Genomic DNA, 27057 nt, shown 5'->3' on the forward strand with positions numbered 1-27057 from the left:
GCTCGTGCTGCTGCCAGGGGGGCTCGTGCTGCTACCAGAGGGGCTCATGCTGCTACCAGGGGGGCTCGTTCTGCTACCAGAGGGGCTTGTGCTGCTGCCAGGGGGGCTCATGCTGCTGCCAGGGGGGCTAGTGCTGCTGCCAAGGGGGCTCGTGCTGCTGCCAGGGGGGCTCGTGCTGCTACCAGGGGGGGGTTCGTGCTGCTACCAGAGGGGCTCGTGCTGCTACCAGGGGGATGTACTGCTGCCAGGGGGGTCTGTGCAGCAGCCCAAGTGTTATGATGAGTCACCGAAGGAGGAAAAAACAAAATACCAGCTAAGTCCAGAAAAACCAGAGAGGTTGGCAGCTATCGGATTGCAGACCCTTGAACCTATCAACAACAACTAGCAGTAGCCGTGGGGGGTTCCTACGGTGCCCTAGACCCCTCGATCACAGCCGGAGAACTACATAGACTAAAGACAGAAAGGGGAAAAACTAAACTGCCCCAGAGCAGACCCCAAAGCAATAGGCAGCCCCCAACATATAATGACGGTGAAGCAAGATGAAAACACTAACACAGATAGAAAGATAGGTTGAGCAAATGATGGGGCCCAAGCTAACTACATAGGACAGGATAGGAAAGCTGCTGTCTGCCATCCGCAAAAACCCTATCAAAATGAGCCAACCGACTGATAGGAAAAACAGGCCCTGAAGTCGCTAGGCTTCAAAAGACTTTATCAGCACTCAGGTATATTCTGAAGACAGAGCAAAAAATCAACAGATCAGAGACAAAAATGGAGTTCAGCTCAACCCCGGCCGGGGATGGCAGAACTCCCAAAAAACAAGGAAAAACAAAACTGAAGAGTATAAAGAAGAGCAGAAAAACTTAGCTTTGAGATGCAGGAATCAGACTGGTCTCCAAGAATCCAGCAGGAAAATCACCAGCCAGGAAGAAGGGCGTCGGCAGCCTTATATCCAGTCCTCAATTCCAGCCACCCAGTCATCATCTAGCTGCCCAGGTGTTTGGTAATCAGCCTCACTACCTTCCTTCACCGGAGGAGGGAGTTCATCAGACCTCAATGGTGAAGGGAAAAATGAACTCACAACATTACCTCCCCCTTGAGGGGTCACCGAACCCTCATCCATGCCACCAGGGCGATCCGGGTGAGCCTGATGAAAGGCACGCACCAATCTTTCCGCATGAATATCAGAAGCAGAGACCCAGGAATTATCCTCCTGACCATAACCCTTCCACTTAACCAAATACTGGAGTCTCCGTCTAGCCAGACGGGAATCCAGTATCTTCTCTACCTCATATTCCATGTTACCTTCAACCAGTACAGGGTCCGGAGGTGCCACCACAGGAACTACTAGTTCAACAAACCTCTTCAACAAGGACTTATGAAACACATTATGAATTTTAAATGTGACAGGAAGAGCCAACCGAAAAGAGACCGGATTAATAATCTCCAAAATCTTGTAAGGTCCAATAAATCTAGGCTTAAACTTAGGAGAAGCCACCTTCATAGCGATATTTTTTGATGACAACCAAACCATATCACCCACCTTAAACTGGGGACCAATGGTCCTACGCCGGTTGGAAAACCGCTGGGCCTTTTCCTGGGAGAGACACAACTTATCCACTACTTGGTCCCAGATCTGGTGCATTCTCTCCACCACAGTGTCAACACCTGGGCAGGCAGAAGGCTCCACCTGCCCTGAAGAAAATCGAGGGTGAAAACCAAAGTTACAAAAAAAAGGTGACATCAAAGTGGCAGAACTAGCTCTATTATTTAAAGCAAATTCGGCCAAGGGCAAAAATGAAACCCAATCATCCTGATCGGCAGAAATAAAACATCTCAAATACGACTCCAAAGTCTGGTTTGTTCTCTCTGTCTGCCCATTGGTCTGAGGGTGAAACGCAGAGGAGAAGGACAACTGAATTCCCAGCTTGGAACAGAAAGTCCTCCAAAATCTAGACACAAACTGAACTCCTCTGTCAGATACAATGTTCTCAGGAATCCCGTGCAAGCGAACCACCCGTTGCAAAAACAAGGGCACCAACTCAGAGGAAGATGGCAACTTAGGGAGTGGTAAAAGATGGACCATCTTAGAGAATCTATCACAAATCACCCAAATAACAGTCATTCTCTGAGAAACAGGCATATCAGAGATAAAATCCATTGAAATATGAGTCCATGGCCTCCTGGGCACCGGCAAAGGCATCAACAAGCCACTAGAGCGAGAACAAGGTTTAGACCGGGAGCAAGTCCCACAGGACTGCACAAAATTCCTGACATCATGAGACAAGGCGGGCCACCAAAAAAACCGACTCACCAGATCTCTAGTACCAAAAATACCTGGATGACCAGCCAATGCAGAGCAATGAACTTCAGACATCACTCTCTTCCTCCACTGGTCAGGCACATACAACTTTCCACTGGGACAACGCTCAGGTTTGTCCTCCTGAAACTCTTCCAGAGCACGTCTCAAATCGGGCGAGATGGCAGGAAGAACTACCCCCTCGCCTAAGATGGTAGCAGGCTTAGTCACAACAGGAGAATCAGCAAGGAAACTCCTAGAGAGGGCGTCTGCCTTGACATTCTTAGTGCCTGGAAGAAGAGACCACAAAATCAAAACGTGTGAAAAAAAGGCCCACCTAGCCTGTTTAGGATTCAAGCGCTTGGCCGACTCCAGGTAAATCAAATTCTTGTGGTCAGTAAGGACCACGACTTGGTGTTTGGCTCCCTCCAACCAATGTCTCCACTCCTCAAATGCCCATTTCATGGCCAACAGTTCCCGATTCCCCACATCATAGTTACGTTCGGATGGGGAGAACTTTCGGGAAAAGAAAGCACAAGAATTCATTTTAGATGTCACAGGATCTTTTTGGGACAACACCGCTCCTGCACCAATCTCAGAAGCGTCCACCTCCACCTGAAACGGGAGTGAGACATCAGGTTGCCGCAAAACCGGAGCAGAAGTGAATCTTCGCTTCAACTCCTGAAAGGAAGAAACAGCCTCCGGAGACCAATTCAGCACATCAGCACCCTTCCTAGTCAAATCAGTCAATGGCTTGGCAATACTAGAAAAATTAGCTATAAATTTCTGATAAAAATTAGCAAAACCCAAAAACTTCTGGAGGGCCTTCAAAGAAGTGGGCTGAACCCAATCATAAATGGCCTGTACCTTGGCCGGGTCCATTTCAATAGTTGACGGAGACAAAATAAATCCCAAAAATGAAATCCTCTGTACACCAAAAAGACATTTCGATCCCTTGACATACAGGGAATTCTCCCTCAAAATCCGGAACACAGTCCGAACATGTTCCACATGAGAGTCCCAATTCTTGGAGAAGATCAAAATATCATCCAGATAGATAATCAAAAATTTATCCACAAAGTCTTGGAATATATCGTTCATGAAGCACTGGAAGACAGAAGGGGCATTAGTGAGCCCAAAAGGCATCACCAGGTACTCAAAATGTCCCTCCGGAGTATTAAACGCCGTCCTCCATTCATCCCCATGCTTAATGCGAATAAGATTATACGCCCCCCTGAGGTCAAGCTTGGTAAACCAGCAAGCACCTTTAACTCTGGAGAATAGATCAGAAATCAGGGGTAACGGATACTGATATTTAACAGTAATTTTGTTGAGGGCACGATAGTCAATACAAGGCCTTAATGAACCATCCCTTTTAGCCACGAAAAAAAACCCAGCACCTAAGGGTGAAGAGGATGGTCTAATATGACCCTTCTCCAATGTCTCCTTAATATAGGATCGCATAGCCTCGTGCTCGGGTACAGATAAATTGAAAAGCCGACCCTTGGGGAATTTACACCCCGGGTTCAGCTCAATTGCACAGTTATAACTCCTATGAGGAGGCAAAGACGCAGACTCATTCTCACTAAATACATCATAAAAGTCAGCCAAATAGTCAGGAACATCATGCGACTGGGGAGAGGTGGAGAAAACAGGAGCATCACTAAGGGCACACTGACAACCCCAACTCACCACAGACAAAGATTTCCAATCCAGAACTGGATTATGGATTTGCAACCAGGGAAACCCCAGAACAATGGTATTATGCAACACCAAAAATCTGCAATTTTCTTGATGGTCTGGGGCGACCCGCATTACCACCTGGGTCCAAAACTGAGGTTTATTCTTCACCAAAGGAGTAGCATCAATACCCCTCAAAGGGATAGGCGTCTGCAGGGGTGTCATAGGAAATCCACAACGTTTAGCAAAATCCAAGTCCATCAGGTTCAGAGCTGCTCCTGAATCCACAAAAGCCTTGGCGGAAAATGTGGACAGGGAGCAGATCAGAGTAATTGCCAGAAGAAACTTAGGTTGAACACCACCCACAGAAAACGTGTGTGCACAACGTTTCTCTCGTTTAGGGCAGACAGAAATAATATGCGAGGCATCTCCACAAAAAAAAAACACAGCTTATTACGCCTTCTGAACTCCTGACGTTGCGCCCTAGACAAAACTCTATCACATTGCATAGGTTCAGACATTTGTTCAACAGGTGGCAACATCTCTCGTGTAGTTTTGCGTTCACGTAAACGCCGATCCACCTGAATGGCTAATGACATAGAATCGTCAAGACCAGAGGGAACAGGAAATCCCACCATAGTATCTTTTACAGTTTCTGACAAACCCTTCCGAAAGAGGGCTGCCAAGGCACCATCATTCCAGGTAAGGACCGCCCACTTTCGGAATTTTTGACAGTACAACTCTGCCGAATCCCGACCCTGGCTTAATGCCAACAGGATCTTTTCAGCCTGATCAATAGCATTAGGTTCATCATACTACAACCCCAAGGCTTGAAAAAATGCGTTCACATTATTCAGAATAGGATCATCAGGTTTCAAAGAAAACGCCCAATCCTGGGGATCGCCGCGCTGCAAAGAGATGACAATTTTAACCTGTTGCGCGGAGTTCCCCGACGAGTTAGGCTTCAAGGCAAAAAATAATTTACAATTATTCTTGAAATTCAAGAATTTAGACCGATCCCCCAAAAATACATCAGGAGTAGAAATCTTTGGTTCAGCAGCATGTGAATGAGCAAGATAGGCGGAAATTTCCCGCACTTCAGCAGCGAGCTGCTCCACACGATCAGACAATTGCTTCATCTCCATTGAGAGAAAAATTCCCCCTACGGCCTCAGAGATATAGAGGAAAAAATATGCACACAAAAAAAAACACTGACTTTTTTTTTTTTTTTTACAATTCTCTCCTGCTATTGAGTACCCTAGGATCTGCGGTATGGCTGGTGATTCTGTTATGATGAATCACTGAAGGAGGAAAAAACAAAATACCAGCTAAGTCCAGAAAAACCAGAGAGGTTGGCAGCTATCGGATTGCAGACCCCTGAACCTATCCACAACAACTAGCAGTAGCCGTGGGGGGTTCCTACGGTGCCCTAGACCCCTCGATCACAGCCGGAGAACTATATAGCCTAAAGACAGAAAGGGGAAAGACTAAACTGCCCCAGAGCAGACCCCAAAGTAATAGGCAGCCCCCAACATATAATGACGGTGATGCAAGATGAAAACACTAACACAGATAGAAAGATAGGTTGAGCAAATGATGGGGCCCAAGCTAACTACATAGGACAGGATAGGGAAGCTGCTGTCTGCCATCCGCAAAAACCCTATCAAAATGAGCCATCTGACTGATAGGAAAAACAGGCCCTGAAGTCGCTAGGCTTCAAAAGACTATATCAGCACTCAGGTATATTCTGACGACAGAGCAAAAAATCAACAGATCAGAGACAAAAATGGAGTTCAGCTCACCCCCGGCCGGGGATGGCAGAACTCCCATAAAACAAGGAAAAACAAAAACAAAACTGAAGAGTACAAAGTAGAGCAGAAAAACTTAGCTTTGAGATGCAGGAATCAGACTGGTCTCCAAGAATCCAGCAGGAAAATCACCAGCCAGGAAGAAGGGCGTCGGCAGCCTTATATCCAGTCCTCAATTCCAGCCACCCAGTCATCATCTAGCTGCCCAGGTGTTTGGTAATCAGCCTCACTACCTTCCTTCACCGGAGGAGGGAGTTCATCAGACCTCAATGGTGAAGGGAAAAATGAACTCACAACACACAAGGCTCTGCCAACATTTACCGGGTGTAGGCCGCAGGGGTGTCCGTCGGCGCTGTGGGTGTCTCCGGGTGGCCAACCGTGTCTCCGGGTGCCCAGCGGTGTCTCTGGTTCCCATTCTGGGGCTCTGCCGACATTTTGCGACAGGCCAGAGCCCCGGGGCACCCTCTCGCTTCCCTCTGTATTGGCTTCGGCAATATGGCAGCGCATGCGCTGATGGTGATCTCCTCTGCTCTTACTCCTCACAACTCATGTCCCCATTGAGCAGGCGCCACCCAAAGCCAACCTGCTCTTTCTTTACATTTGTAAGCCACACAGGCGCCCAGGCCCTCTTCTGCTCTGACCCTGCATAGCTCTCGTTCCACTTGGCCACTCCTCCCCATGCTTTCCAAGCCTCACACCAGCACTATGACTCTTCAGCCTCTCACTGATACAATGTGCTCTGTATCTCCCCTCCCCTCAGCCTCTCACTGACTGTGAACATTTATAAACCGGGCTCTTTGAGCCCTTCACTCACATCACCGCAGACTCCTGCCTCCCACACGCTACCAGGTCAGTACAACAGCACTTCTTGGCGCCCTTATCTCCCTCCATTGCCTTTACCTCATCACCTTTATTTTCCTCCACAGCCCCTAACTGGGACTTTGCAATTAATCTCCCTGCTGTTCACCTTGAATCTTCTATTGAGGTCAGTACAGACTATACCTGCCATACTTTTCTGTGTTTGCCGCCTGCCTCCACCACCCCCCTGTCATATTATTTATGAAGCATAATGTCTTATATATTAACTTTAGCCAATAGCCTGTGACACCCTCCAGTTTCTGTCCCCCTGATCAACTGGGCATTTTCTTGGGTATTTTTATAGATCCCTATGTTGTCATTTTTTCTGTATACCCGAACATGTGCTGTATATATTGGGTCTCTTCAACAAACCCCCTCCCCCCTCCCTTCTTTTAACCCTTTTTTTTACTATTTTTTGTATATAATTAGTTTGTATATAATTATATCTCCAGTTGTTTCTGATACTTTGTTCACCTAGTTCAGTGTTGTAATTATTTTCTACATTTTCTCTTGCAGTATGGTTTGAGAAAGACCTAGGATTAGGTCGAAACGTAACCATATAATACTCACCTTTGGAATATTTCTTTTTTGTTAGCGGTGTTTCATTATTGGATCTATTGGAAAAATCTCACATGAATTAAAAATCCTAAAAAATTTTTTTCAAAGACTTTTTTGCAAAGATTATTCATTTTCTGAGTGCGACTGTCCATCCATTGGTTACTGTGCCCAGGCAATGCCGGGCTCTTCAGCTAGTGTGTATATTATATATATATATACACTGCTCAAAGAAAACAAAGTGAACACCAACAGCCTGTTGCAAATGGAATAGTGTTCCCTTTACTTTTTTGAGCAGTATACTGTATAATATATATATATATATATATATATATATATATATACACAGTATATATATACTGCTCAAAAAAATAAAGGGAACACTTAAACAACAGAATATAACACCAAGTAAATCAAACTTCTGTGAAATCAAACTGTCCACTTAGGAATCCACACTGACGATCAATTTCACAAGCTGTTGTGCAAATGGAATAGACAACAGATGAAAATTATTGGCAATTATCAAGACACCCTTGATAAAGGAGTGGTTCTGCAGGTGGGGACCATAGACCACATCTCAGTACCAATGCTTTCTGGCTGATGTTTTGGTCACTTTTGAATGTTGGTTGTGCTTTCAGAGTCATGGTAGTGTGGCACCCCTGAGGCTCAGTCGCCACAGAGGTACTGCACCTCCTCCTGAGGTGTGGTGCCCCACCATCCAGGTAAGTTGGAGGCTCCTGACCACGCTCCAACATCCACACCCCACACAACACAGTAGTTCAGCAAAGCCACATTGCGACTCTTTGCTTGGAGTGTAGCAGAGCACCTTTGCTGGCTCCCTGCTTGGAACACGAAATGTGCTGGGAGGCGGGTGGAGTTGAGAGTACATAAAAGAGCGGGGAGGTTTAGGATTACAGGTCAGTCAGACAGTAGTGGAGTCTCAGGAAGGAAGCCACTCGGAGAGGAGTAGGGATCCCTGGAAGAGGGATGGAGGAAGGAGTGCTGCAGCTGCCTCAGTGATCTGAGCCAGCTGGCACGGGAAAGGAAAGAAGGAGAAAGACATTGAAATGAAACCTGATCTTCCATAAGAAAGAGAGATTAGTACGGAATGAAGGAGTAAAAGGGAACAGAGAGGACGAGGGTTAGGAGAGAACCCTGCCTAGAAGTTCTAAGCGCATGGCCGGGGCCGGTCCCCGAGGTTGTATGGACACTAATGGTTCTGCAGCAGACACTGGTGGAGTAGTGGGCTGTAAATGCACTACTCCCATCTAAGACTTGAGGGCACAACAGCAACTTGGATAGAGAGCCGGGATTCAGGAGTAAGGAGTCCCCGACTCAGGCTACAGCTGTCTGCCGTACAAGTAGAGTTCTTGGGAACATCTGTCAGGAGGCACTCCAGTGTCACTCAGTACTAGGAGTACTTCACACTTAAAGGCGCTATAGAGGAGACGTTCAGAAAGGTACATGTTGGCGGAGCGTTGGCAGGGAGCATTCCATCCTGCCTGGGTTGACCGAGTCCCTGACCCGGAGGACATGGCACGGAGGCAGGCACACGTGTGTACTACAGACTGTGAGTAAAGCTTTGGAACTACAAGCCCTGGTGTCCTCCATTCATTCTCGTTCCAACGCACCCAGCACCGCTACATCTGGGTACCAGCTCTACACCGCTTGTGCCTCTCCTCTAATTCCACATCTACACTGCCCTGGGACTACAGCTCCACCTGTGGGGAGCTTCACCATCTTGGCTGCAACACACCACCAGTCCCAGAGGATCTGCATGCAGCGTCGGCCTAACACCTCACTTGCCGAGCACCACAGGTGGCATCACGAACTATTCATCTAACTACATTCCACCACCAATTCAATTCCCCCCATTAATTGGTGCCCAGGGCCACGGACCAGGTCACCGCTGCTGTGACACAACCCGCCGACACCGGCCCGGTACCGAGTACCTCACGGCCCTGAGAGGGCGACCCAACTTGGCGTCACGGACAGGATGACGAGACCCGATGCCATCGGGTTCTGTGTGCCTAAGATTTGTTGGACTTGGAACTTTTGAGAATGTACAGAAGACCCAATTTAATAGACTGTAAGATGAACATTAAAAATGGCCGCTGGTGTGGAGAAGAAGGGCGTGAAGATATGGGAGGTCCTAGGAAAAGACCGCGAACAGTCTTGGGCCTCCCCTGCCTGAATTACTATGTGACAGCAACATGGCCCACCCCCGAAGGGTTCGTATACTGGCTTGGTATGGAGGCGCTGGAAGAAGACGCCACCCCAAGAAGGAGGGGCAGAAGCCAGTGGTGGGAAAGGGGCCGAGGCAGGAAGAATGCCAGAACGCCATTTTGGAGAGAGACGGGAGGAGGCCTGCGGAGCGGAGGGAGGTCATGCCGGATCTCCTTGGCGACATGGCTGAAGGCTCCAACCCAGTGTCCAAGATGAATCGCCAGCAGCTGGAGGAAGAGATAGCCCAGCTGATGGGCAGCCTGCAACTGAGGCAGGAAGCGCTAAGGACCTTGAACTGGCAGCACGCCCAGGAGGGGCCTACACCTGCGGTACCCGCCGCTGCTGCACCAGATTCTGTCCAGGCAGACTCCGTGGAGCCTGCCGCCATCACACCACCAGAGGAAGAATTGTATGAGGCCCCGGGAGCCGATGCAGAGGAAGAGGAGCTCCCGCCCGGACCTGACGCGGCTGCACAGGTCCCGCCAGAGACCCCTGCAGACCCGGAGCCGCCATTAGCTCCACCGCTGTCTCCGGTGTCCCACCGGGCAGCATCCACTGCCACTACGCCTGCTCCGGAGCAGAGACCGCACCACCGGGAGGCGCCAGGTATATATCCCAGCCCCCCTAACGAGTTGCCCTCCGACTTCACGTTGTCAGAGGCTGGCTTGAGGGAACTCGAAATGGGGCAGTTGGAAGAATCAGCTGGGCACACTAGGCTGTCGGAGATGGGAAGGTGGAGGAGGTCCCTACTGAGGAGGGTACGGCTGGAACAGGCACGCACGATCCGGCATCTTCGTGGATTGGAGGAATCTAGGTTGCTTTGGGATAGTGACCTCAGGATCCCTTGGCTGCAAAACCCCCATATAGCCACTTACCAACGCCAACAGGCTATGGCTTCCCCAGATGTCAGGCCTCGCACCAGAACAACAGAGCCACCCAACCATGAGGATCAGTTGATGGGTGTCGATATGCATCATGAGTTCCCTTTACCACAGCTACAAGACCCTAGGCGGCAATCACATCAGCTGCCACAACCCTGTCCTTTAGCAAGCAACCAGCAGCAGGATGAAGACACCCAAAGTATCTCATCTGGTAGCAGTTCCCAGTCATCAGCTTCCAGAACCCCAGGAGGGAACAACAACCATTAATAAATCTTGTTACCCAGGAGGGTATTTGCACAGTTGTGCTTTGTTTTCTATTATGTTTTAGTTTTGGTTTTCCAGAGTTGCCCTGTTTTGTTGGCAGCCTTCCATTTGAACTATAGAGATCATGAACGCTGAATGGTCCAGAACTGCTATTGTAAATAGTTTGCACCTCTTTAGGTGCCCTCTCTTGGTTTTACATAGACACTTTTTGAAGATAACGTCAATAAGACACCCCTATTACTAACCCCATAGTCAAATAGTAAAGAAAACACCGACACCCATTAAAAAATCCTTTATTTGAAATAAAGACAGACTCCTTTATTATTCTTAATTAAACCATACTTACAAACACACCTAATCCATGTGAAGCCCTTGTTCTCCTGTAATAAATATAAAATAAAAAAGCAACAACATACCATACCTGTCCGTCGTTGTGTCCCACGCCATAATCCATATCTGGGTGATAAATATTTTTCAACCGGAACAGTGCAAAGATGCCACCGTCGCGGCTGAAAACCACTGGTGAATGAGGAGATGCTGCCAGTGCAGACTCAGTGCCTAAGGGTGACGGCACTGAGTCTGCGCTCCCTCCCCTCACAGCCTGACCCACGCTGAACTCTGGAACGTGGGAAAATGAACTGACATTTCATGAGCAAAAGGTTCCAGATTACTTATGCACTTGCTCTGTGCCCTCATAGAAATTATTGAGACTAATTTGCCACACTAGGCGATAAAGTCATGAATGTATTAGCTCTGAAGTTATAATTCATATCTAATATATAAAGCTCAAAGTGTGTATGTATGTATGTATGTATGTATGTATGTATGTGTGTATGTGTGTATGTCCGGGATAGGCATCCGCACCGTCGCAGCTACAGCCACAAAATTTGGCACAGTCACACGTCTGGACCCCGAGAGCGTCCTAAGCTATGTTGTGAGGCGAAATTTTAACCCCGCGTGTTCCAATTCACCAAACAATTTTGCCCCTATCTACATACTGGGGAAAAAGTGTGTGCGTGTCAAGCCCCGCCCCTTATTATGTCATAATGGCCCTATTTGCATACTGGGGAAACAGTGTGTGCGTATCAAGCCCCGCCCATCATTATGTCACAATGGTTGCCATGGCGATGCTGATGTCATCATAGGTTGCAAGCCCCGCCGCCGCTCATTATGATGTCATAATGGTTGACTATGGGATGGAGGATGTGTGATGGATATATGGGCACTGGACTATGGGATGGAGGATATGTATGATGGGTATATGGGCATGGGACTATGGGATGGAGGATATGTATGATGGGTATATGGGCATGGGACTATGAGATGAAGGATGTGTGATGGGTATATGGGCACGGGACTATGGGATGGCGGATATGTATGATGGGTATATGGGCACTGGACTATGGGATGGAGGATATGTATGATGGGTATATGGGCACGGGACTATGGGATGGCAGATATGTATGATGGGTATATGAGCACGGGACTATGGGATGGAGGATATGTATGATGGGTATATGGGCATGGGACTATGAGATGAAGGATGTGTGATGGGTATATGGGCACTCAACTATGGGATGGCGGATATGTATGATGGGCAAGCCCCGCCCATCATTATGTCACAATGGTTGCCATGGCGATGCTGATGTCATCATAGGTTGCAAGCCCCGCCGCCGCTCATTATGATGTCATAATGGTTGACTATGGGATGGAGGATGTATGATGGGTATATGGGCACTGGACTATGGGATGGAGGATATGTATGATGGGTATGGGACTATGGGATAGAGGATATGTATGATGGGTATATGGGCACGGGCCTATGGGATGGAGGATGTGTGATGGGTATATGGGCACTGGACTATGGGATGGAGGATATGTATGATGGGTATATGGGCACAGGACTATGGGATGGCGGATATGTATGATGGGTATATGGGCACGGGACTATGGGATGGAGGATATGTATGATGGGTATATGGGCATGGGACTATGGGATGGAGAATATGTATGATGGGTATATGGGCATGGGACTATGGGATGGAGAATATGTATGATGTGTATATGACCATGGGACTATGGAATGGAGGATATGTATGATGGGTATATGGGCATGGGACTATGTGATAGAGGATATGTATGATGGGTATATGGGCACGGGCCTATGGGATGGAGGATGTGTGATGGGTATATGGGCACGGGACTATAGGATGGCGGATATGTATATGGGCACGGGACTATGGGATGGAGGATGTGTGATGGGTATATGGGCATGGGACTATAGGATGGCGGATATGTATATGGGCATGGGACTATGGGATGGAGGATGTGTGATGGGTATATGGGCACTGGACTATGGGATGGAGGATATGTATGACGGGTATATGGGTACGGGACTATGGGATGGAGGATATGTATGATGGGTATATGGGCATGGGACGGAGAATATGTATGATGGGTATATGGGCATGGGACTATGAGATGGAGAATGTATATGGGCATGGGACTATGGGATGGAGAATATGTATGATGGGTATATGGGCATGGGACTATGTGATGGAGGATATGTATGATGGGTATATGGGCACGGGCCTATGGGATGGAGGATAATTATAATTTGTTATAACTAACCACAGTTAGTTACTATGCCCGGGCAGCGCCGGGCTCTTCAGTTAGTACCTCTATAAATCAATTATCACTTTACTTGAATATATCTACTTGCTGGGCAGCATGTTTCTATTATGCCTACCTCTACTTCATATTTTGCACTCCACAAGTAGATGGAACCATAATACCTGTATTAAACTTAATCATGTTTACATATAGAATATTGATGTAATGTGTTATACAAATATTGTCAAAACTATGTATATTTAATTCATTTATTTATGGCATTTATAAATGGATTGTATACCACCTTTTGTCTTTGTGGGGTTTTTCCCTTTCCCTATTTTAATGTTTTAATAATTTGCATAATAAAGATTTAATTATTTTAATATTTATACTTTTGTATCTGGGTAGTTCAATGCACTCTTTGAATAGTCTGTGTGAGGAGGTGGTGGTCCCAGAGGAAGGGGTAGAAGCAGAAAAGGATGCGGAAGGGATAAAAATATCTTAAAGTTCCAGACTTTCATCGCACAAGCGGGTGCCATGGGAAGTTGGATTGAGTAGGTCCATGGTACCAGATAAATTGTTAGTGAAGGTGCAGGAGCCGAGGAACAAATGGAAGAGGACAAAGAGGAAGAGGTGATAGACCTACAACATTCAGGAGATGAATAGGTTAATCATCTCCTCCCTATTTTCCATAGTTGGTGGAAGGGGGCAGAGGAAGCAACCTTGAGTGTTACCCAACCACCAACACACTTTGGACTTGGACCTCATAGAAGCACCTGACACATGACCATCTTCTTGCTGCACTATCTTCAACATGATGCCTGTATTCTTAGTGTTAGAAATAGTGCTGACTACTGGCAAGCCACTCTGTTAGATACGCGGTATAAGAGTAACTTTAGCCAGATAACTCCCCCACTGAAAACGGAAGCGCTCATGCTGAAGTATCGAAACACACATGTAGACAATCTTAAGAGTGATTTTCCCCAAGACCACAGTGAGGCACACAGTGTGCTTCCTAGTTCTAGATGTCCATCACCGAGTACGTCAAGGCGTCATCGCAAAAACATTAGCAGCAGTAGCAGAGTCAGGGAATAAGCAATTTCTGTGAGTCGTTTCACATATTTTTTAAACCCATGCACCAACAAAACAGAGTACACATTTAACATGTTGTGTACGTGTACAACTTGAGAAGATGGTGCAGAAGTATCTGGAGCTCAATATTAATGTGATCAACTAGGTGTTTAGACCCCTTTGCATTTTGGTCTTCAAAAATAGAAGAGTGACCAGAGCTCGCCTGTCACGCCTTGGATGTTTTTTCATTCCTGTCTTAAAGACACAAATACAATTGAGTACAGGAAGAAAGTGCCAGCTGAGCACAGGCAGTGATCGGTCTTAGTGACTCACTGACACTGCTTACCTGTATGACTGTCCTGCGGCCATTCATGTGCTGATTTTCTGCAGCATGAGGAATATATTGGGTGGTTTCTTTTCAGGCTTCATCCCTCTCAGAAAGGCAATAGGTAGCCCACTAGCTGGATGCCTACACTGCCTACAACTCATCCCGATCCTTCGTTGACCCTGTTTGATAACTTAGGTTTGGTGTGTGACATCTATTTTCACTTGTAGTACAGAATGTACATGAACTGTTGCATAGCAAATTAGAAGGAAACAGACACATGTACAGGATAGGGGCCCTTTGTTGTCTACCCATCAGTTCAACAGAACAATATAGGATGTACTTAATAGTGATATTTTATTATTTTTATGTTTTTTTCTGTACATTTTGTGATAAATGATAATGAACATACCTAGACAAACTGGCGCTTCTCCCCAGACACCGTTCAAACACTTTACAATTTTTTCCCCTTTAAAAACATAATAAATTGGGCACTGATATTCCACAAATTCATGAGGTTTGTAGCTAATTTTTCTATTTTCAATGGTGTCTCCAAATTGTATGGTTGGTGGTGGACCACATTGATCTCCGATTTCTGAAAAAGAATTAAAATTAAACAAATTATTTAGGTTTGGCATTGTTGTATTCAATCAGATAAAACATTTACTGTTTATTTTCTACTTAGTGACACGCAATTTAACTCTTACGTTGCATATAACCTAACACACACTTTCTGTCATTTTTGTTTCTGTGCTGCATCTTAATCTCTATATAACATAAGATATAGGATTAACTGGCATTTTAATTTATAATTTAGGTAATGTGTGTACAAAGGACCACTTCTGCCTTGAAGTGAGTTGAGTGCAGGGTCATTATTTGTTGAAAAGAAAAATAAACAACCGTATCCCTCACCTGTCCAAATTGAAGATGTCTCACGCCATAGTTCGTCTCTGCAATATGTGGTTTACAACATGGATGGTGCCTTGATGCGACCATCCAGGTTGAAAAGCACGGGAGAATGAGGTGCTACGAGCACAGCTTCAGTGACTAGCGGTGACCTCATTGTGTTCACTGCTGGTCATTGAAGATGCATTCCCAAAACTCATGGTAATCTGGGATGATGAACTGTGATGACCTGAATGAAATGATTATTTTTGGTATTTTACAGGGGACATGGGCATCAATGGATTATCGATAAAAAGGTGAGCATAACTTTGTTTTTTTATTTTTTGTGTGAATAACTGTGTATAAGAAGATGAGTTTTATTTCAAATAAAGAACTTTTCTTCTTGCTGCGTCTTTTTTTACAAAATGACTGGGTTTGACGTCAGCTGACATTACAAAGCTGACATCAACCCCAACCCTATTACCCCACTTGCCACCGCACTAGGGAAAGTGGGAAGAGCTAGACTAAGAGACAGATTTGGCTCATCTTATCGATGCACCATTTCTAGGGCAGCTGAGCGCTGATGTTGGTAGTCTGGGAGAGGGGGCAATAACCTTGGCCCCTTCGCAGGCAATTAATATCAACCCACAGCTGTCTGTTTAGAGTTTGCTGGTTAGAATTTATAGGGGGACCTCACATAATTTTTTTTTGGGGTCCCTCATAAACTAACCAGTAAAGGCTAAGCAAGCAACTGTAAGTTTTTATTAATAGCCTGGGAAGTTTTTGGGACATTATCCTCTTTCCTATATTAGTAACATTAGCCCCCAGCCATGGGCTTTCCCTCCGATGATTATTTAAATTCCGTGGGAGCCCATGCCATTTTTTTAATTAATTCTTAATTTAACATACAATGTACACAGCGGGTACTGAATACAACTCCCATCATTGTCTAGTCGAGTTGATCTTAGGGATCTTACAAATTACCCCACTTGCCACTGTTACAGAAAAAGTCTAACGGTGTAGAGGCAAGGTCACCGCAGTTCAAATTCACTGCAGTGAAATTCTCCAGGTGAACTGAGGTGAGACTTTTTCTCACCGAGGTCACCGCAGTTCATTGGCCCAGATGGGAACACAGCTACAGTGACCAACAGTAAACTTGATGATGTTACCAGTAGTCACTGATGCTGTGGAGGGATTTAAAGGAATGGGAGTTGATGTGAGTATCGTTTAATTTAGAATAATTAAAGGAGTCTGTGTTACTCTTTCAATTAAAAAACTTTGTTTTTGCTGTGTGTTTATTTACATTATAACTATAGAATTCCTAATGGATAGGCGTCTTATAGACGTTTCTTTACTAATCCGTGGGCTTGATGTCACCTGACATTACAAACGTGACATCAACCCCACAAATATTACCCCACTTGCCATCTCTACAGGATAAGTAGGAAGAGCTGGGCAAAGTGCCAGAATTGGCCCATAGATGCGGTTTTTCTGCGTAACTGTGGGCTGCTAGTTTTAGGCTGGGGGACCAATATTCATGGTCCCTTTCCAGCCCGAGAATACCAGCCCCCAGCTGTCTGTTTTAGCTTGGCTGGTTGTCAAAAGTGGGAGGACCCAACATGATTTTTTAAATAATTTATTTAAATAATTAAAAAAATGGCATGGTGACCCCTCTATTCTTCATAAACAGCCTTTGCTAATGCTGACGGCTGAGGGTTGCAGCCCTCAGATGTGAGTTTTGCAACGCTGGTTATAAAAAAACAGGAGAACCCAAGTCATTTTTTAATTATTTATTTAAAGTCTAACGGTGCAACCCTGAGCTCAAAGAGTTCACCTCAGTTCACTGTGGGAAATTTCTCACTGTGCTAGCATTGATCTCACCAAAGTCACCACAGTTCAACCCAGCTGGGAATGCAGCCTCAGAGACCAGCAGTAACCTCAATGACGTCACCGCTAGTCACTGATGCTGCGTTCGCAGCAGCTCATTCGCCAGTGGTTCTCAGCCTGGACGGTCGCATCTTTGCACCGCTCAGGTTGAAATTTGTTTATCCCCCAGACATGGATTACGGTGTGGGCCAGAATGACGGACAGGTGAGGGATATTGTTGTTTTTTTTATTTTTGTTTTATTACAGGAGATGAGGGATTCAATGGAATAGGCATTAGGGGAGTATAACTGTTTGCTATTTTTAAATAAAAATGGAAAAGTTTGTTTTATTGCAAATAAAAGACTTAATTCTGGCTGTGTGTTTATTTACCATACAATTATAGAATTAGTAATGGATAGATGTCTTATAGACGCCTCTCCATTACTACGCTGTGGGCTTCATGTCACCGGACAATACAAAGGTGACAAGAACCCCCAAAAACATTACTCCACTTGACACGGCTACAGGGTAAGTAGGAAGAGCTGGGCAAAGCACCAGAATTGGTGCATCTATTAGCTGTGTCTTTTCTGGGTGGCTGTGGGCTGCTATTTTTAGGCTGGGGGGCCAATATCTATGGCCCATTACCAGCATGAGAGTACCAGCCCCCAGCTGTCTGCATTAGCTTGACCGGCTGTCAAAAATGGGGGGGTCTCCACGCTGTTTTTAAATTATTTATTTAAATAATTAAAAAATACAGCGTGGGGACTCCTCTATTCTTGATAACCAGCCTTGCTGAATCTGACAGCTGAGGGTTGCAGCCCTCAGCTGTGAGTTTTATCTGGCAGGTTATCAAAAATACACTGTTTGCAAACAGTGGATGTTTGAGTCCCCCATTCAAGTGAATGGGGTCTGAGTTTGGGTTTCAGCTCCAGGTACTGTTCTGGTACCTGAACCCACATTTTTTGTAACTGTTCAGCAGAACCCACCGGACCCAAACATCTAGGTGTCCACCCATCTCTAGCCAAGAGATGATAGTCTGTAGTAAGGGTTAATGGTCCACTGTGTCAAAGGCAGATGACAGGACCTCCAAGAGGAGAACAAAGTAGTGATGCTTGGATGTGGCAGTTAGTAGATAGTTGGGCAGTTAGTTAGGGCAGTTTCAGGGGAATGATGCTGTCAGAATCCAGATTGTAAGCAGTCAAAGAGGGAGCAGGAAGAGATATGGGAGGATAGTTCAAAATGGACATGTTGTTCCAGTAGTTTTCAGGCATAGAGGAGAAGTGATATGGGGCGATAGCTATACACAAAGGATGGGTCAAGGGAGGGCTTTTTAAGGATGGGTGTGATTGAGATATGTTTGAAACATGAGGGTAAGACACCAGTTGTTAGTGATAGGTTGAAGGGGTGGGTTATCGTTGGAATGAAGACTGTGGCAAGATTTGGAATGAGGTGGGACAAAATTGATTCAAGTTCACAGGTGGTGAGATGTGATTTGGAGAGTAAGAGGAAAGTTGACCTTCCGTGATGGTGGAGAAGTTGGTATTGGAGTAGGAGAGTTGAGTGGTTATGAGTAGGGGCTGTGGGGACTTTAGGCAAAAGATTTGCCTTATTTTGTCAATCTTTTTGCTTGAAGAATGAGGCAGTGCTGAATAGCTGTTTAGGGTTGTGAGACAGGGTTGATATGGAGGATGAGAAGTAGGTTTGTTTTGCTGCAGTGAGTATTTGTGCAGCATTTTGAGAACTTCTGTTATTGGATGGGCTACTTGCCTCCCTTTCTTTGGCAGCCGCCGAGCAGTATGTCTTGTAGATGAGTGCCAGAAAGAGCATGTACTCCAGTGGATGGCAAGCTCAGCATCAACTGGCCTCTCCTCCTCTTCCTCCACCTTAACATCACATCTTACAGTCCTCAGAAGTGGCACCCCAATGTCCCTCGCTTCCCCCAGTAACAACTCTCCAACCACCCAACTTACTGTGTGGACCAGAGATGGGCGAGTCTGCAGAGCTGTTTGCACCATGGGTATCAGAGATCTGCTCCAAATATTCACAGACTGAAAATGAGGAAATTCTGTGCACCGATGGGCAAATATTTTTTTCTGTTAAATCGGGGGCAGTAAGAAGTAGGCTCCGAGCAGAATCCATGCATTCGTCACCAGACATTAACACCAGGGGGTGATGGTGATCCTATTGAGACACAGAAACCTGAGGTACATAAGGACTGTTCTGTGCTGTCAGCGCAGGATGAGTAGGAGAGCGACTCTCGAGGTGAGACGTGAGAGAACAGAAACGATGACGATGAAGTTGAAGCCAAAAAGAAGTAGTGAAGAAATGTTACTCTGCGATCTGGTAAAAAATCTTATTTATTTCATGAAGATTAAAAGCATGGATGCGAGGGAGCTGGTTCTATGGTGGACGACTAGCATTTTGCGTACTTCTTACACTTCCCATCCTTACACTTCAACAAATCCATGTTTAGTTTGAATAGGTCGGCGATCTTTTGTAACAAAGCATGCCTTTCTATACCACACCACCATAATATAAATTAAAAACAGTGGTAAAAGAAAGTCAAGACAATTTGATGAATTATAAAAACACACTCATATCTACCTTGTCATTGAAACCTAATGGACTCTAAGCATTGGAACTTCTCTGCATAGAAGTAATTTATTTAAATTACCACCTTATTCAGGTAGATCAATTTTTTCTAGGTCTGTTTAGAACATTGGGGTCAGAATGATATGTATCGCGGATACATTCTATTAACCCCTTCCCAACATTTGTAGTACATATACGTCATTATCTGGAAGGACCTCCCGACCGATGCAGTACATGTATGTCATGGCGATCATCCGCGACCAGGGGCTGTGTGATGGCAATCGCCACTGGGTGACTGCTGTTACTCTCAGTGCTAGGAGAAGTCCCGCACTGCTCCCGGAACTTTAACCCCCTAAATGCAATTGATCTCGATCCTGCATTTCTATACCTTACAACTGCGATCAGATTGCAAAGTGTGAAATTCCCATAAAGGGAGTAAATAAAAAAGTTTAAAAAAAAGTTAGAAAAAAAAGTTGTAAAAATATTTAAAAAAAAAAAAAAAATCAAAAAAATAAAATAAATATTATGAAAAAAAATAAATAAAAGTGCACATATTTTATATCACTGCCAATGGAGTGACCAAACCTATAAAATTGTCCCACTAGTTAATCCCTTTAGTGAACACCATACCGCTGAACAAAAAGTTTAATAAAATGCAATCAAAAAGACGCATGTAAAATGGTAGCTAATACAGTTATCTTGTCATGCAAAAATAAAGTTGCCATACAGCTCCTTTAGTGGAAAAATAAAAAAGTTATAGCTCTCAGAATAAAGCCATGCAAAAATAATAATTTTTTTTATAAAATAGTTTTTATTGTGTAAAAGCGCCAAAACATAAAAAAAAATGTGGTTTCACTAATTGTAGTGACCTGAGGAATAAAGATAACTTATTAATTTTTCCATACATGGAATGACGTTAAAAAAAACAACAATTCTTGCATTGCTGATTTTTGTTTATTCTGACTCTCAAAAATCGGAGTAGAAAGCGATCAAAAATGTCTTGAGCCCAAAAATGGTACAACTAAAAACGTCAACTTGTCCCACAAAAAGCAAGCTCTCACATGACTTTGTGAGCAGAAATATGGAAAAATTCTAGCTTTCAAAATATGACGATGCAAAAACTAGTTTTTACAATAAAAAGCTTCTTTTCCTGTAAGACAGCAGCCAAACATAAAATCCAACATAAATCACAGTAATTGCACCGACTCGAAGAATAAAGTGATCTAATCACTTATACAGCAAGAGGAATGGCATAAAAAAATAGATAAAACCAATTCTTCACCTCCTGTTGAATTTTTTCATTCTGTCTCCCAAAGATCGCAGCAAGGCATATTTATCTTGTACTCTGTGCTGAGCGCTTAAACCAGGGTTTCCGTGTAAATCTCTGAAATATGTGATTTAGACGGAACCCCTGGCAGAAGATTCCCTATAATGAAGCAAATGGAGGCACTATGAACACCATAGGATCTGTGATCTGGCTATGTCTGTCTTTTTATTAGAACTGCATAAAAGAACCATGAGCCACAGTTTTCTGCACCTCTGAAGAAAAGGAGACCACTGAACAGAGGCCAGATGGAGTCCAGAGTAAGGGCATGTACCCACGATAAGTAATTGCTGCAGGTTAGACGAAGTGTATTTATACAGCATCAAACCCACAGCATTCAGCTGTGACAGCATAGTAGAAGGGGAATTCAAGAAATCCCATGTCCTCTATGCACCAACAGATGCCTGCGGATCACCCTTGGAGACTGACATGCGGAGCATCCTACGAGACAGCAGCATGTCAATTTCTCTTGTGCAGATGCCAGTCCAGCAAAATGTGAGCTCAAATATGGTGCTTCTACCCTTCTGAGCTTTTCACTGTGCCTCAAAAGTAGTTTTCGACCACATGTGGGATATCAGAGCACTCAGGAGAAATTTCACAACAAATTTTGGGTTCCATTTTCTCCTGCTATGCTTGTGAAAATTAAAAAATGGGGCTAAATTAGAATTTTTGTGGGAAAAATTTTACTTTTTTTATTTTCATTGCTCTACATTATAAACTTCAGTGAAGCAGAAGGTGCTCACCACACATTTGGGTACATTCCTTGAGGGGTCTAGCTACCATAATATTGCAACTTTTAGGAGTTTTCCACTGTTTAGGCACATCAGGGGCTCTTGAAACGAGACATGACACCAGCAGACCATTCCATCAAAGTATGCCTTCCAAAATGTCATTCCTTCTTTTCTGAGCCCTGACATGAGCCTAAACAGTATTTTACCCCCACAAATGGGGTATCAGTGTACTGAGGAGAAATTGCACAACAAATTGTAAGGTGCAATTTCTCCTACAAGGCAACTTTGACATTTCAGTCCTTTAACTTCAATCACAATCAGTCTGCTCAGCGGATCAACGGATCCGTCGCAGATTGTGAAAAACTGATGCGACGGATCTGGTGAAAAAACGGATCCGTCGCACCAGTTTTTTCATCCGTTTCTTCCGTTTTTCAACTGATCCATTTTTAAAAAGCCAGCAATTCAATGTGCTGTACAGTAAAATCACACTGACATGAATCAAAAGAATAGATATATACACATAGAATACATATATATATGTCATTGAGACACACATACTGTGTATATATATATATATTTATAGTTTATAGAGTTCTAGATAGCATAATAGCCGCTAAATCAATTGCTCGCTTCAGTAAAATCATTACCGAACCTGACATGATATAACACATGGTTTACATATAGTAAACCATGTCATATCAAAACGATTTATGCATGTCAGTGTTTAATCAATTTAGTAGCTTGTGCTAGGAAAAATTTGGAACTCTGTGGGTTAAATGTAAGGCTATAATCGCGTAAAAAATTTGCTTGGGCTCCCGCACAATTTTCTCCGCCAGAGAGGGAAAGCAAGTGAGTGAGGGCAGATATTAATAGACTAGAGAGGGACCATTGTTTTTGCCCCCCCGGCTAAAAAAATCTGCCCCCAGCCACCCCAGAAAAGGCACATCTATAAGATGCGCCTTTTCTGGCACTTAGCCTCTATATTCCCATGACCTTTAGTTGTGGCTCATGGGTTAATGTCACCTTGCTATTGAAAGGTGACATTAAGCCCGGTCAATAAGATTCCTATCCATTATTAACCCTAGAATAGTAAAAGGTTAAAAAGACACATGCATTAATTAAAAAATATTTTAGTGAAATAAATACACAACATTTTTGACAACTTTTATTATTCTGCCAATCTAAAAAAAAGCCTTTGTTCTGTAAAAAAAAAAATAAAAATAAAAAACCAACAATATCCATACCTCTCCGCCGTTCAGTCAGGTCTAGTTTACAACAGGGACCTGTGCTAATGTTACCGGCCCCGCTGTAAACCACTGCAGAATGAATGAATTCATCTCTGCACAGGTGCCCCGACTGACCGGAGATGAACTGATTAGCGTGGGAAAGTTTCTGAACTTTTTCCCACGTTCCTGAGTTCACCTCAGGTCAGCCAGGGACTCCGCGCAAGCCTGACTGGTGCAGCAGTGCCAAGTCTTTTTTGTATTTCAATGAAATAAAGTAATTGAATGCATTAAAAGAGGCATAGAAGCTTGTGACAAGAACAGAGTTTTTCCTCCTTTGCACAATTTTGGGATTCAGTGTATAAGAACGACATAGCTGAACCAGAGTGAAAACAGACAAGCGTGAACAAGGTTATTAACGGAATGGAAATGGTGAACTACACTGTGTGCAGAATTATTAGGTAACTTGTATTTGAGAGGATTCTTTTTATTATTGAACAACTATGTTCTCAATCAACCCAAAAGAATCATAAATATGATCTTGATATTTTTGGAAGCTGGAGTGGGTTTTTTTTTGATTGGCTATCTTAGGAGGATATCTGTTTTTTCAGGTAACTATTACTGTGCAGAATTATTAGGCAACTTAATAAAAACCATATATATACCCATCTCACTTGTTTATTTTCACCAGGTAAACCAATATAACAGCAATAAATTTATAAATAAACATTTCTGACATTCCAAAAAAAAAAAAATCAGTGACCAATATAGCCACCTTTCTTTACAATGACACTCAAAAGCCTTCCATCCATAGATTCTGTCAGTTGCTTGATCTGTTTAAGATTAACATTGCGTGCCGCAGCCACCACAACCTCCCAGACACTGTTCCGAGAGGAGTACTGTTTTCCCTTCTTGTAGATCTCACATTTTATGAGGGACCACAGGTTCTCTATGGGGGTCAGATCAGGTGAACAAGCGGGCCATGTCATTATTTTTTCTTCTTTTAGACCTTTACTGGCCAGCCACACTGTGGAGTATTTGGATGCATGTGATAGAGCATTGTCCTGCATGAAAATCATGTTTTCTTGAACGATACCGATTTCTTCCTGTACCACTGCTTGAAGAAGGTGTCTTCCAGAAACTGGCAGTAGGTCTGGGAGTTGAGCTTCACTCCATCCTCAACCCGAAAAGGTCCCACAAGTTCATCTTTGATGATACCAGCCCATACCAGTACCCCACCTCCACCTTGCTGGTGTCTGAGTTGGAGTAGAGCTCTCTGCCCTTTACTGATCCAGCCTCGGGCCCATCCATCTGGCCCATCAAGAGTCACTCTCATTTCATCAGTCCATAAAACCTTAGAAAAATCTTAATCTTAAAATATTTCTTGGCCCAGTCTTGATGTTTTATCTTATGTTTCTTGTTCAAAGGTGGTCATTTTTCAGCCTTCCTTAGCTTGGCCATGTCCCTGAGTATGGCACACCTTGTGCTTTTTGATACTCCAGTAACATTGCAGCTCTGAAATATGGCAAAACTGGTGGCAAATGGCATCTTGGCAGCTTGACGCTTGATTTTCCTCAATTCATGGGCAGTTATTTTGCGCCTTTTTTTTTTATCAGCACGCTTCTTGCGACCCTGTTGGCTATTTGCCATGAAATGCTTGATTGTTCAGTGATCACACTTCAAAAGTTTGGCAATTTCAAGACTTCTGCATCCCTCTGCAAGACATCACACAATTTTTGACTTTTCAGAGTTCGTCAAATCTCTCTTCTGACCCATTTTGCCAAAAGAAAGGAAGTTGCCGAGTAATTAAGCACACCTTATATAGGGTGTTAATGTCATTAGACCACACCCCTCCTCATTACAGAGATGCAAATCACCTGATTTACATAATTGGCAGTTGGCTTTCAAGCCTATACAGCTTGGAGTAGGACAACATGTATAAAAAGGATGATGTGATCAAAATACTAATTTGCCTAATAATTCTGAACACAGTGTACGTTACCAAGACAGGCTATCATACTTGGGCAATTTAGTTAGTGAAAACATAGGTTTATGAGAGATCTTATTACAATTTACAAATATTTGAAGCGACAGTAGAGAAATATTTTTAATTATACTTTTACCCCTAGGCCTATATCGGTACTAGGGGTTATCCTATATTTCTAGAGGGAAGAAAGTTTAATCCTAATCTCAGATGACAATTCTTTACTGTAAGAGCAGTTAGATTATCGTACTCTCTGCCACATGATGTTATAATGTTTGAGATGGATTTTTTTCCATAATATTAGGCAATTAGTATCTGCCTCATGGAATTTTTGTCTTCCTCCAGATCAACTTTTTGGTTGTAGGTCAAACTCAATTAAATTATGTCTACCTACAACTTAAAAACCAACTTACTATGAACCTGTGAAATGCATGTCTAAGGTAAAGAGAAAATAATCAAAATGCCACAATGGCATTTGATTGTTACTTCACTGCCACAAAAATACCCAATAAAAGGTTATCAAAGCGTTACAGTATCTGTACTTTAAATTTGTATCAATTTGTATCAATAAAAAAGTCATCTGACCGGTCAATAAACAAGCCCTCATGCAGCTACATTGATATGTTACAAGTCTCAAAAAATTGCATCATAATCAATTTTTATTTAATCCATGAAAGTTTAATTGCACATACCGTATTTTTCGGACTATAAGACGCACCGGGACCATAAGACACACCCCAATTTTCAGAAGGAAAATAGGGAAAAAAATAATGTGTCAAATGGGGGTCCGTCTTACAGTCTGAATTCAGCTTACCTGAGAAGGGATCCGGCACAGGTTGAGGAGTAGTCACAGGGGTCATTCAGTGGTCCAGGCTCGCGCGGCAGCGGCTCTGTGCTGGGGCAGGTTGGTTGTGCTGGGGCAGCTGTGCTGGGGCAGGGGCAGCTGTGCTGGGGCAGGGGCAGCTGTGCTGGGGCAGGGGCAGCTGTGCTGGAGCAGGGGCAGCTGTGCTGGGGCAGCTGTGCTGGGACTGGGGCAGCTGTGCTGGGGCAGGTGGGCTCTGCGGGGTGAGGGTGGTGGCAGGCTGTGCTCCGGTGCAGGGGCGGCGGCTCCACTGGCATTTCCTCGCAGCCCGGAGGCCCCCGCACATCTCTTGCTGGCCACCGCCATGTTGCGGTGGCCTCTGGGAACATGGACGCCGGGAAGATGGCTGCCGGTCCGGGGACGGCGCATGCGCAGGTTCAGATCTCGACCCGAGATCTCGGGGGACGAGATTCAAATCTCGGCAACGAGATCTCGTCCCCCGAGATCTCGGGACGAGATCTGAACCACGAGATCTGAACCTGCGCATGCGCCGTCCCCGGACCGGCGGCCATCTTCCCGGCATCCATGTTCCCGGAGGCCACCGCAACATGGTGGCGGCCAGCAAGGGATGTGCGGGGGCCTCCGGGCTGCAAGGAAATGCCAGTGGAGCCGCCGCCCCTGCACCGGAGCACAGCCTGCCGCCACCACCGCACCGCAGAGCCCAGCCCGCTGCCACCACCGCACCGCAGATCCCCGCCCGCTGCCACTACCACACCACAGAGCCCCGGAGATTAGTATATTGCGACCTTAAGACGCACCCCCCACTTTCCCCCAAAATTTTTGGGGAAAAAAGTGCGTCTTATGGTTGGAAAAATACGGTACATGGAAAGTCATGTTCACATGTCATTTTTATTACACAACTAATTCTGCAAAAACAAACCCCCCCAAAAATGATGAAATTTTGTTTATTCTCAACAGATTTATATTGCACTGCTGGAAGTGACCAGATACCAAATTTATTCTCAGGCAGCAGGAATGTAAGAATGGGCTACGTGGCTAAACATTGAATA

The 27057-nt window shown here is 44.7% G+C and overlaps 1 protein-coding gene across 3 annotated transcripts in view; it reads right to left on the minus strand.

Annotated features, from left to right (window-relative positions):
- The window catches only part of LOC141096343 (complement factor H-related protein 1-like), a 511185-nt gene that overhangs the window by 143905 nt on the left and 340223 nt on the right, over positions 1 to 27057 (minus strand). For all 3 annotated transcript variants that reach the window (XM_073582884.1, XM_073582883.1, XM_073582882.1), the window contains one exon: positions 14993 to 15175. In XM_073582884.1, the coding sequence (XP_073438985.1) occupies positions 14993 to 15175 (183 nt within the window). The remainder of the gene's footprint in view (positions 1 to 14992; positions 15176 to 27057) is intronic.

The sequence above is a fragment of the Dendrobates tinctorius genome, unplaced genomic scaffold, assembly GCF_039654945.1.
Source record: "Dendrobates tinctorius isolate UK_male_01 unplaced genomic scaffold, ASM3965494v1 ptg000074l, whole genome shotgun sequence".
Taxonomy (NCBI): Eukaryota; Metazoa; Chordata; class Amphibia; order Anura; family Dendrobatidae; genus Dendrobates; species Dendrobates tinctorius.